The following is a 12,676-nucleotide window of genomic DNA, read 5'->3' as shown; positions in this document are numbered from 1 at the left end:
CTTTTATAATATCTTCTACTCTTCTGGGAAGAAGTGTAGATTTGTACTTGTAGGAGAGCAATCAGTTCGGACAGGTGGGGAAGAAAGAACAGTGGGGCAGCAACCAGTTTGACAGACCCAGATTCTTTATGTTATCACTTTCTCTCTTACACATGCCCACACATGCCCCCGCACACACACACACACACACACACACACACACACACACACACACGCATCTCTCCGTGCCTCTCTCTCTTACGGTGCCCTTCTGTCACTCCTCTTATGCTTTTCCCGCATCAATACAACAAAGAACACTGATTAGACTAATTCCCAACAGGTGTGTGATTCTTACCGCTTGTCTCTACCGGCCTCGCCCTCCATTCACAAACTGCCGTTTGGCCACGCCCCCTGCTGCCACAGGATTCATTCAGCCACTCAAGATTCAATTTAATTCAACTCATTTTTATTTGTATTTCGTTTTTAACAATAAACATTATTTCACAGCAGCTTTACACAGATAATGTGGTGATAAAAATGAATACGATTTTCTTTATAAGTGTAAGTTTGTCCCTGATGAGTGAGCCGGTGGCGACTGCGGTGAGGAAAAACTCCCCGAGATGGCAAGAGGAAGAAACCTTGAGAGGAACCAGACTCAAGAGGGAACCACATCCTCATCTGGGTGGCACTGAATGTCCATTTATTACAGATAAACAATGTTGAGGTGCAGTGATTATGATCAGAAGCAAACTGTAATCCTGAGTCACTGTAGCAGACTGTTGACATTAACTACAGTCCAAATCCATCCTCTAAGCTCCTGCTCTTACTCTGCAATTTCATGGATCCCCTGGGCGTTGATGAGAAACCGTCCCCAGCTGCACAGAGTGGCCTCCAATTGAAGAGAACACCATCCAGAGGCAGGCTGGGATGAACTGGGCAGATCCAAGGAGAGAAGAGGGACAAAAACAGTGGTCTCTGGTACCCCAGCAGAGAGAGAGAGAGAGAATGGAGAAGAGGGCTGACAGGGAGAGAAGGATATGGATTATTATGTGTCCTTATTGTTGTCTGAAAGTTAAGGACACTGTGCAGGACTTGGGGACTATAGCAGCATAACTAAAAGAGAAAGCCAGAAGGTAACACAGGCATGAGGTCTTCCATCTCAACCTATATGTAAACTACATCTTCATGGAGCTGGCTTTGTGCACAGTGGCAACACACTCCAAAATCTAGCGGACCATCTTACCAGAAGATATTCTTAGTTATTCAGCAAATGGGGACTAAATGTGGAATGGGATGTTCATGAAGCACATGCCAGTCCTATGGTCAGGTATCCACAAACTTTTGTCTTTATAGTGTGTCACATGCTCATGACACTTCATGTTTGTCGTACTTAAGTATTAGTGCCCAGGCATTTTTCAGAACTGATCATGAATCAGGTCTATTACAAGTATATTGTTTAGTCTGTATTATGAAATTTTGCAGCCTAAAGCATAATTTTAGGCCTTGAGCTCTTTTTTTGCCAAATGATCTAACAGGCTACTTATTTTAAAACTAAGAAACCGATTTACAATACAAAGAAGCAACATCGCCCAGTAATAAACGAAAGGGGAGACTTTAAATCGTTTATTTTTATTGCCGTATTATTAGTCTCTATTTTTATGGATCTCTTGCTGCAGAACACGTCTGATGCAGAGCTTCAAGGAGTCCCATTCCCACGAGTCGTTGCTGTCACCGAGCAGCGCGGCCGAGGCGCTGGACCTCACGCTGGATGAGGACGCCATCATCAAACCCGTCCATTCCAGCATCCTCGGCCAGGAGTACTGCTTTGAGGTATGTGTGTGTGTGTGTGTGTGTGTGTGTTTGTGACAGAAACAACCATCTTGAACATGTACAGTTGTACATACTGTAAGTATTTGTTTTTCCTTGAACTTGCCACATTATGCTACAGAATCAAACTGAAATGGGTTAATTGAGATTACATGTCATGAACAGTGGCAGGCCATCAGGGTCAGCAAGGCCTTCATGCTATCAGAATCACTGACCTACATTATAATATATTTTTGGTCCATGAATATGTATACATTCATTTCCTATAGTCACTTCATTTAATAGTGTTTCTCTCAGGTGAACCAGAGTGTAAGTTTAGCTTAGAGTTTCTATCCAACCAGATTTCATCAGTCACATCACATGTTGCTGGGGTCAAAGGGAACTGGCGTAAGCCCTTTGCGGTCAGCATTTGCAGGATCCCTGTAGCTACAATCCATGTTGCATCAACCAATCAGATTTCTAGTTGACTAGGTCGGCTAAAACAGTTTAAAACAATTGTTTAGCTTTTTCATGAACTGTTTATACTTTTGCGTTTTCTTTCCCGTAGTATTTGCACAAAAACACACAATTTGGCATTATTTGAAATCCCCAGGAAAAGCATAATGCACGGAAAAAATGCACAAAAACGCAAAATCCGGGGTCATTCTTAAGGTTATTATTGATGCTTCTGATAGAGATGACGTATGCGGGTGGTGCAGTTGTGGCTGCAGTGAAAGGAGGCGTGTTGAATTGTGCTCATTGGGTTTTTTGCCATTTCTATAGACGTGGCATCATGATAGCATTAAGAGGTGGATTCAGTCGGGTAGGACACCACAGAATATTTCCAGAAATAATTTGAAATACTGAAGAAGGGAAAATCAGTGTAGTTTGTAAATTTATTTACTAATTGTAATTAAGTATTTACCCCTTATTACCGTGAAATACCGTATGTAACCATTACCATCAGAAGTCACATGATTAGTTGAATGCGGTCTATCTATGTGATTAAAGTGTCATGTGACCTTGATATCCAGACATCTGCTCCTGAAATCTGTAAGAGATCATATGGTATCACAAAGACCAAAAAATGAGGACACAATTTATGGAAAAGTATTCACAGTTTGATTAGGAAAAATATATATATAAATCGTCAAACACCCCAATGAGAGCCCCTAACCTCTATTTTTAATACAACACACCAAACATCGCACAGCTATTATTCCGAAGTAGGCTCTTCACCGAGCGTCAGTGAGCACACAGAAGTCCGAAAAAGCAAAGTGAAACCGTGTAAATACTTACGCAAGCCACAGTAAACATGACCTTTCGGCATGTGTGATTTTTTTATGTATATATGTGATCTTTAGGTAACAACAGCCTCGGGCACAAAGTGTTTTGCCTGCCGATCGGCTGCTGAGCGGGACAAGTGGATCGAGAACCTGCAGCGAGCTGTTAAACCCAACAAGGTGGGAAACGTGGGTGTCTGGTCCTCAGGCTTTACAACTGAATCCAACTGTGAAATGTATAGATGTGTTATTATGTAATTCTAATGCGTTATATATAGGTGTGTGTGTGTGTGTGTGTGTGTGTGTGTGTGTGTGTGTGTGTGTGTGTGTGTGTGTTTGTTTATATGGCATATGGTGCGAGATTTTGAGTAGAGGCAAAGTGAATGGTGCAGTGGTACATTTTTCTGCTGTGTTTACAAAGTGCTAAAATAATAGAAGGATATAAATGATCCTAGTTTAAAATCTATCTATTTATATGTACACACTATATGGACAAAAGTTTTGGGACACCTGACCTTTCCAGCCATATGTGGTTCCTCTCCCAACTTGAAAGCTGGAGTTACACAACTGTATAAGATTTCTTTCGATGCGGTATAATAACATTTTGCGTTCCCTTTACATTGGAAACCCAAACCTGTTCCAGCACTGTGTACAAAGCAAACTCAATGCAGATATGGTTTACATGGTTTGGAAAGGAAGCTCTTGAGAGGCCTGCTGTAGAGCTCTGAGCATATATATATAAAATATAGAATGTTCTGATATTATATACAGTACAGACCAAAAGTTTGGACACACCTTCTCATTCAAAGAGTTTTCTTTATTTTCATGACTATGAAAATTGTAGATTCACACTGAAGGCATCAAAACTATGAATTAACACATTTGGAATTATATATGGAATTATATACATAACAAAAAAGTGTGAAACAACTGAAAAATGTCATATTCTAGGTTCTTCAAAGTAGCCACCTTTTGCTTTGATTACTGCTTTGCACACTCTTGGCATTCTCTTGATGAGCTTCAAGAGGTAGTCACCTGAAATGGTCTTCCAACAGTCTTGAAGGAGTTCCCCGAGAGATGCTTGGCACTTGTTGGCCCTTTTGCCTTCACTCTGCGGTCCAGCTCACCCCTAAACCATCTCGATTGGGTTCAGGTCCGGTGACAGTGGAGGCCAGGTCATCTGGCGCAGCACCCCATCACTCTCCTTCTTGGTCAAATAGCACTTGATGCCTTCAGTGTGACTCTACAATTTTCATAGTCATGAAAATAAAGAAAACTCTTTGAATAAGAAGGTGTGTGCAAACTTTTGGTCTGTACTGTATATATATATATATATATATATATATATATATATATATATATATATATATATATATACACAATAATACAATGTCATGCCTAGAGATTTTCTCCAGAATGGTCCAGAATGTCTTCGTGACCCGGTGTTTTAGGAACTCTGCTTTAAGTAGTCAGTCTATTGACACTATGAATTTTAAAATGCATTCGATTCATGATAGAATTAAAATAAATGGCTTAAAATTATTAAAAAATAAAAGAAAAACATTTTGATTTCATCTCCTTACACTGTATTTAAAAGAAAGTTTAGAGATATGAACCTCTTTATTTACAAAAGTGTTGATGAGGAACTAACATGGCTAAATGAAATCAGAATCTTTATTGACAAGTATCATGGGTTGCATGCGTAAGGAATTTATAATGCTGTGCTGCTGCAATAAAAATATGAAAAAACTACTTTTCTAGGAAAATCTAGGAAAATAAAATAGTAAAATAATAAATAAAGATAAAGACGTTAGTTTTTAGTTAGTTAAACACAAGTTTAAAAGAGTTTGTGTTCATTTCATATTACCACTTTTGACTTGAGTTGAAAACTCTGAGCTTTGAGATATTTGTTTTTTAGTTGAAGTCAAGAATGTGTTGTTTTCTTGAAACATTGTTTTCACTGGATAATTATTTTTAACAGGCCATGCCATCATGCTAATCTAGAGAGGGTAAATGTATAAAAAAATGTATCCGCTAATGACTCCATAATGAAATACATGATTACATTCTAAAATGTCTAAAAGAACAAAGTGGCCAACTATTGGAGTGGAAAGGGATGGTATTACTTCATCCTCTGTTTGTCAAAGTGATAGTAACAATGGGTAGGTGGTATCTTACTGTTTAAGTCTTTGGATCTGAAGGTCATGAGTTCAAATCCCAGCCACACCAAACTGACATTTATGGTTCCCTGTGCAAGGCCCAAGCTGCTTAATTGTATAAGATAAATGTCAGTCGCTCAGGATAAGGGCATCTGCCAAATGTAATTGTAAATGTAACCAATTATGAGAATTCATAAGACTGTATGTGGAAAAGAACAGATAGTGCTGTTTCAATGCCCTGAGCAGCAGTTTGAATCTTGATCCATTGGCTAGCTCTATGATTCTGCAAAGAAAAGCAAATTGGCCTGAAGGGCTGTGAAAAGGAGAGGTCTAGTTTATATGTATGGGCAATGGCAAATAATCAAAATGAGAGGAAATGGGGGAAATAGTTGGTTTTACACCTCCAGGTTAAGTAATGTAATTAGCATTTTTTTTCATTGTAAGTTACTGAATTGTACAATTTAGGATTTGGGAATATCAATGTAATGAGTAACAGAAACTAACTAGCTTGGTAAAAAAAAAAAGGAGGGGGGATCCACAGCTGTCTTTCCTGAAGCAAGCAGCAAGATATAAAAATTCTGATGTAACACACTGTAATTCTTCGGAGGATGTGCCTTAGTATAAAAGAGATTGAAATAAAAAAAAAAAAACGTGGTGCTTGTTATTGAAACACCTTCAACGACTCGCAATTCAAATAGCAAAGCAGTATAAGGTATAGCATCTAATTAAATAATGTGCCAGAAAAGTGATTTTCTTTTATGCAGCTGTTTGCTGCATTTATTGAAAAGAGAATTAGGGCTGGGACTCATTAGCCCATGTGATAATTACGGTTATAGCTGAGTAAAGACTGCAGTCTGAACAGATTAGTCATGCTGAACCTTAAGTGAACCCAGAACTCACTTCCGAAACAGGTGCAGCATACGAGATCAGTTTATTCTAGATTATTCTGTATTGTTGATGATTTTATTGTGCATTTTTATGCAGTGGTTTATTGGCATTGATTGTTATGAGACTTAAAGACCTAAATACTAAATACCGTTTTCTAGTTGCTCTTAAAAATATCCCAGAACAAACCTAGCATGAGTTGGCTGATTTAGCTGATGCTTATTAAAAACAGCTGCCTGTAGTTAACCATTGAAACCTGCAATGTGGCAACAGCTGGATGCTGACTAAAAGCTAAATGCTTTTCATTTGCATATGCACTCATAACTGCTGTAATAGACGATGAGCATAAATATAAGTATTTATAGGTAAAGTACCCTTTCATTATAGCCACCCTGCCATTATAAAATTGTTTGTCTATGTTGAGAGGGTTTTTTAGGCATTAAATTAAGTACAATTGTTGATTAATGAATGAAAATTGTCAGCAGTTTTTACAGTAGTCCAGAAAAACAAGATGTGCACAAAAAGAAATAAAAACTTTAAATTAAAGAGGTCAAACATATTTACTTTTATTTAATGTTAAATGTTTTTTCATTTTTTTATTTTATATGTTGACTCTTTTTGTGTACTACATTCCAAGTCATGTTCAGTAGCAGTTTCGGGACCATCAGGGCCAGCGAGACCTTCTCTGCTGACATTTTAATATTTCTCAGCAATGTTGAAGTTTCTACTCAATCAGATAACCGTCACATATTGCCGCAGGAATAAACAACGCAGGCTCTTGTTAGCTTGTTGCTTAAAGCTGTTGCTTTAATCAGTCAGAATGCAAATTGGCCACTCTGAGGCCCTCTAGCTGGCGTCTAGTCATGTCGCTATTTTTTCTGTCCTTTGATTGGATGATCAGAGAGCGCACTAGTCAGAGTCGCAACCCACATCTTAGCTAAGTGCACAAACTCAGATTTATTGGCGTAAACAAAATAGCTGTTTTTTTTTCCATTTCACGATGGCTGACAAAGGAGAATAAAACGATTTGGTCGCAGTCACACTTACAAGGACAGCTTAAAAGAAAAGCTGGACATCGTGAGGAAAATTCCACTCAAAAATTTCAAAACAGTTGTTAAGCGTTTTATGAAGAATTTGCACAAAAAACACAATTTGCCTTCATTTCAAATCCCCAGGAAAACCGTAATGTATTTTTTTATAAACATTAAAAAATAGCACGAAAATGCACTGAAAACCCGGGGTCATGTTATGAAGTTAATATTGATACTTCAGCTAGACATGATGTATGCAGGCAGTGCAGTTGTGGCTACAATGAAAGGAAACTTGTTGAATTGTGTTCATTGGGTTTCTTGCTTCAGCAATGCCACTGACAATGTATGTAATTTAATAAATATAATATTGATGGTTTCTTTAGATGTGGCGTCATAATAATGGTGTTAAAGAGGTGGATTGATTTAGGTAGGACACCACTGAAGGCCCAGGGGTAAAATGCACCGCTGGGTTAAGAGGGTAAAGGGTAGAAACGGAAGCAATTGTAGTTAAAGAAGCCTTCTTAGAAAGAAGACAGACAAATCCAGAACATCCAGAATCATAAACCTAAAATAGGCATAACAGGCAATAAGCAAACAATGTAGACAGGGCAAAACAAAAATGACAGAGGCTGTTGACTACAATACTTTGTGCCATACAAACTGACATACAAGTGTATAAATAGACAAACTGTCTAAACAGAAACAGCTAAGCGCAATAGGTACATGAAAGAGAAACCACCAACGACAGGACAGGGGTGGAGACATGACAAAACCCAAAACAACGACATGGAGCTACATAAAGACAAAATAAAAATGAGGAAGATGGCCAGAGAGTTGCAAACCAGCATGCACTTTGTGAACACTAGCATACAGCATTAATAAAAGGCATGAAAGTAATAATTTTTAATAAGTAAATAGTTTATATTATTATATTATATTGCTTTCATTTTATACATAGTTTTATTTCTTCATAGTTTTCCAACAGAAGATAGGTAAATATTTGTGCATCATAAGTTTACAGGAGCAAATCCATGACAATTTTCATTTACTGTATAGCATTTGGTAGACAACCTTATCCAGAGCGACCTGAAACTAAGCAGTTGAGGGTTAAGGGCCTTGTTCAATACACTAATACGTTTTAATTTTAAATTGCATTTTTTTTTCCGCTTTGGCCTTCTATCCACACTAAAATGCCATTTTCAGTCACTGAAAATGCCGCTTTCTGAAAAGCTCTCCAAAGTAGATACATTTGAAAACACCTTTTTCACGTTGCAGTGGAATGTGAAAACGGAAGGTTTCAAAAACCTTGACACATTTTTAGTCATGCATTTCCTCTGCAAAGTTTCAACGAAAGTAAATAAACGGCAGGCAGAAATGATGCGGGTTGAAGCATCTTATGTTTTGCTGCGAGCACAGGGACAGGGGGACGTAATCGTTTTCAGACATTTCAGTGTGGATGAGCAACTTCAAGAAACAATTTAAAAACAAAAAGTGTGGAGCATTTTTTTGATGAAAACTCAAATTTATTCGGATTAATTTAGACGTAGCCTTAACCGCTAAGCTACCACCTCCCGCTATACCACAGTTCTGGCATTGTCAGGGACTGGGTTTGAGCACTTAAGGTGATCAAATCATTTATCAGGTTTTCAAGTTTTCTTCATAAAGATAAAAGCATAAAATGTTGTTTTGTATTGACCATGAATTTCATGGAATTGTAAACTGAATAAACGTAACGGTTCACATTGAATTAATATTTATGTCATTTACACTTAATAAGTGGGAGCTTTATCTCAAAACTGTGATTGTTTTGATCATTTCGATACCATTGCAGGATAACAGTCGTCGGGTGGACAATGTTCTCAAATTGTGGATTATCGAGGCGCGGGATCTTCCGCCCAAAAAGCGCTACTACTGCGAATTGTGTCTGGACGACATGCTGTATGCGCGCACCACCAGCAAACCTCGAACAGACACAGTGTTCTGGGGCGAGCACTTTGAGTTCAACAACCTCCCCGCTATCCGGAGCCTGCGCCTGCACCTCTACAAGGAGACAGACAAGAAGCGACGCAAGGTCCGAGTAATGACCAAAGATACACAATTGTTATCAGGATAACAAAAAATACAAACACAAACATATCTAATTTGCTAACTCTGTAATGGGCAACAATCATTTCTTAGTTTATACTGTGGTTTATAAAAGTGGTTCTCAAAGTGTGGGGTGTGTTTTTTGGTTGTTTATTAATATTTATTTTAGATTTTTCTATTAAAATCAATTTAATACATTCAAACTCTTATAGATATTATTCGATTTTTTTCTATTTAGATTTTGATATTTAAAAAAATTAGCCACTTTTCCACTTGACGTATTTCATTTTTACCTTTTTTGGGGGGATATTGGAGGACAGGGGTTCTTGGAAATCCAACCCCCTTTAAAGTGATAAATAGCAAATAAAGTTTGAGAACCACTGGTCTTTACTGATTAGGAATGTGTGTTGATGTGTTTTTGACAGGAGAAAAGCACATATCTTGGCTTGGTCAGCATTCCCATCTCGAGCATCACAGGCCGCCAGTTTGTGGAGCAATGGTACCCCGTCATCCAGCCCAGCGTCCTTGGAAAAGGTGGTGGTGTGGGCAGTGGAAAGGTCATTAATGCCTCATTGAGGCTCAAATCGCGCTACCAGACTATGAGTATCCTGCCCATGGAGCTGTATAAGGAGTTTGCAGAGTACGTGACGAATAACTACCGCACTCTGTGTGCGGTCCTGGAGCCCCTTTTGAGTGTGAAGAGCAAGGAAGAAGTAGCTTGTGCCCTGGTGCACATTCTGCAGAGCACCGGCAAGGCCAAGGTCCGTGAGTCCACTTCCTGCTTAACTGTCCACCTTTTTGAGTCTGAGATATCATGCAGGGGTGATTAGCCAGCCCACCAAATGTGGTGAACACTTTATAGGCTTGTTAGGTTTCTGAAAATGTCCTTTGAGGCAAAGATTTTTATCGAGATCAGATTACTCTTCCTTTTGTTTGGGATAAACCACTGTGCCAAAAACCTCTAAACTTATTATAAACTCTAAGCTGTTTATCCATTCAAATGTGTTTGGCACAAGCAGGTTTGTGAGGAGTTGTTTTTGACTTGTGCAGGATTTTCTGTCAGACATGGCGTTGAGCGAGGTGGATCGTTTCATCGACAGAGAACATCTGATCTTCAGGGAGAACACATTGGCGACCAAAGCCATAGAGGAGTACCTCAAACTTGTTGGACATCGCTACCTTAAAGACACAATTGGTATGTGGTTAGGGTGGTGGTAAAGGTCAGCCTGCTGAAAGATCTAGTTTGTTTTGACCAGAAACAAGTGTGTGGCAAATAAAAAAAACATAGATAAATAATAAGTTCAAGTTCAAAATTATTTCGAATGCCCTTTTCACAATGGAATTTGTCTCAAAGCAGATTTAGAGAATTTAAGGATTATAGAACATATAAGTGAATTACGTGTATTCATCCCCAATGAGCAAACCTGAGGTGACTGGGGCAAGGAAAAACTCTCTCAGGTGGTATGGGGAAGAAACCTTGAGAGAAACCAGACTCAAAAAGGGAACCCATCTTCATTTGGGTGATATCAAGAGTGTGATTATAAACATTTAAGAAACAATACACTGGAGATTGAGAAATGCCAAGAGCATCGGAGTATGTGATTATAAATAATGTCCTTTTTACAGTCTTATACTGTCATTTGAATTTGTGGAACCAGATGCTCCTGAGCAACTCATAAAATAGCTAAACATCTAAGATCATTATAGATCCAACACCAGCTCCTCCATGCCAGAGCCTTTAAATGTTTAATTTACTTTAGTCAGAGCTACAAAGCTGAATTTCTTCAGAGGGAAGTAATACATAATGATATACATAATGGTAGTGATGTTTTTTTTTGTTTGTTGGAGAACTGAATATGGAATGGTGGTATTAAAGATTTTGCACCTGTGTGTACAGGTGAGTTTATTCGTGCACTGTACGAGTCAGAGGAAAACTGTGAGGTGGACCCCATGCGAACCCCACCTTCAATGCTCCCAGACCACCAGGCCAACCTACGCATGTGCTGTGAACTTGCACTTTGCAAGATCATCAACTCCCATTGGTATGTTACCCACTTTTTCTTGCGCCCAATTTTTCAGATGGTTCATTGCACCCGGTCATTTCAGACCAAAAAGTTTGGCTCACTGACATCTTTTAACCTATAAAATGCTTACTTTTCAGCAGTCGTAAAACCTTTCAATCTAACTGATTTCTGCTGATCTAGAAAAGATGTCATACTGTGAGGGGCTCTCACCTTATTAAAGTTTTACTACAGTCAGCAATCCAGGTCAAGGCAATCCGATTTAAAGAGGCAAGTTCAAGCGGAAACAAGGTTAAAGAAAAACACTTTGAGAAACCAAGACTTCCTTGAGTTATGATGGTTTCCTGATATTATAACCCTAGATGGAATTTATCACAATATGATAAACATGACACTGTATATTGCTAAAAGGTTTGTCTGGTATAACAGAATTTCTGTATCGAGCAAAGACAGTACAAAAGGCAGATTGGGAGATCAAGTGGTAATGAGGTAAGAAAAAAGCCTATCAGGGGAACTACATCAGAAAACCTCATTAATATTATATCTGACTATACAAAGAAAAATATGAAAGAAAAACATTTTGGAGCAAATAATGGTGTCCCACAAGGTTTTGCTCTAGGCTATAAAACACTGTAGTAGAAACACTGTAGTAGAAACACTTAAGTGGCAGGACATCACTTTGTGTGTCACGGAATCGAAATGCGTTATGGAAGATGTAGTTTATTGGCTCTTTAAATTATTATTTGAAACAGTCATGCGCATTTGAAGCCGTTGGGGCCTTGTGTATGACAACTGTGGTATAGTGAAAGAAACATCAAGGTCTATATATTGTCACTGAACAGACAAAAAACAGTCAAAGCACATCGATTATGATTCTCGTTAACTATTTTTGAGAATTTAAGGTATTTAGTCAAGAGTGAAAAGGTAGAGGTAAATATAGAAGTGTAAATGCTAAAAGGTGTGATTTCAATATATTATAGTTTATATTCCTGTTATTTAATGCCTGTTCAACTGAAAAACTGCTGTTGATTATCAAAAGGTTGAACAAATATAAATCTAGTGGAAGGGTTAAAGGGTGGCTCAGTTGTTAAGGACTTCTGATCAGAAATGTATAAGTTTAAATCCCACCACCACTAAGCTGGTAATGCTGGGCCCTTGAGCAAGGTCCTTAACCCTCAACTGCTCAGATGTATGAATGAGACTATTGTGAGTCCCTCTGGATAAGTGTGTCTGCCAAATGTGTAAATGTAGTGGAACAAATCACTAGAAAGGATTCCAGAATGAAAAGTGCCACTGAATGAATTCTGCCAATAACAGTAGGAACATGAGAGAAGTTTTTAAATTGATCCCCCAGAATTTCTTCATGGTTGGTTAAGTCCTAGTGATAAAAAATGAAAAAAACTATTCAAAGTCTAATATTTTTTCTA

General features: G+C 38.3%; 1 protein-coding gene across 7 annotated transcripts in view; it reads left to right on the top strand.

The window, feature by feature from the left end:
• Positions 1–12,676, top strand: part of syngap1a (synaptic Ras GTPase activating protein 1a) — a 178,277-nt gene that overhangs the window by 127,838 nt on the left and 37,763 nt on the right. For all 7 annotated transcript variants that reach the window (XM_046858982.1, XM_046858981.1, XM_046858980.1 and 4 more), the window contains 6 exons: positions 1,656–1,809; positions 3,150–3,248; positions 8,975–9,214; positions 9,654–9,989; positions 10,279–10,423; positions 11,126–11,270. In XM_046858982.1, coding sequence (XP_046714938.1) covers positions 1,656–1,809; positions 3,150–3,248; positions 8,975–9,214; positions 9,654–9,989; positions 10,279–10,423; positions 11,126–11,270 — 1,119 coding nt within the window. The remainder of the gene's footprint in view (positions 1–1,655; positions 1,810–3,149; positions 3,249–8,974; positions 9,215–9,653; positions 9,990–10,278; positions 10,424–11,125; positions 11,271–12,676) is intronic.

The sequence above is a fragment of the Silurus meridionalis genome, chromosome 10, assembly GCF_014805685.1.
Source record: "Silurus meridionalis isolate SWU-2019-XX chromosome 10, ASM1480568v1, whole genome shotgun sequence".
In the NCBI taxonomy this organism is placed as follows: Eukaryota; Metazoa; Chordata; class Actinopteri; order Siluriformes; family Siluridae; genus Silurus; species Silurus meridionalis.
Note: the sequence above shows the minus strand (reverse complement) of the source record. Positions and strands in the feature narration are given on the sequence as shown.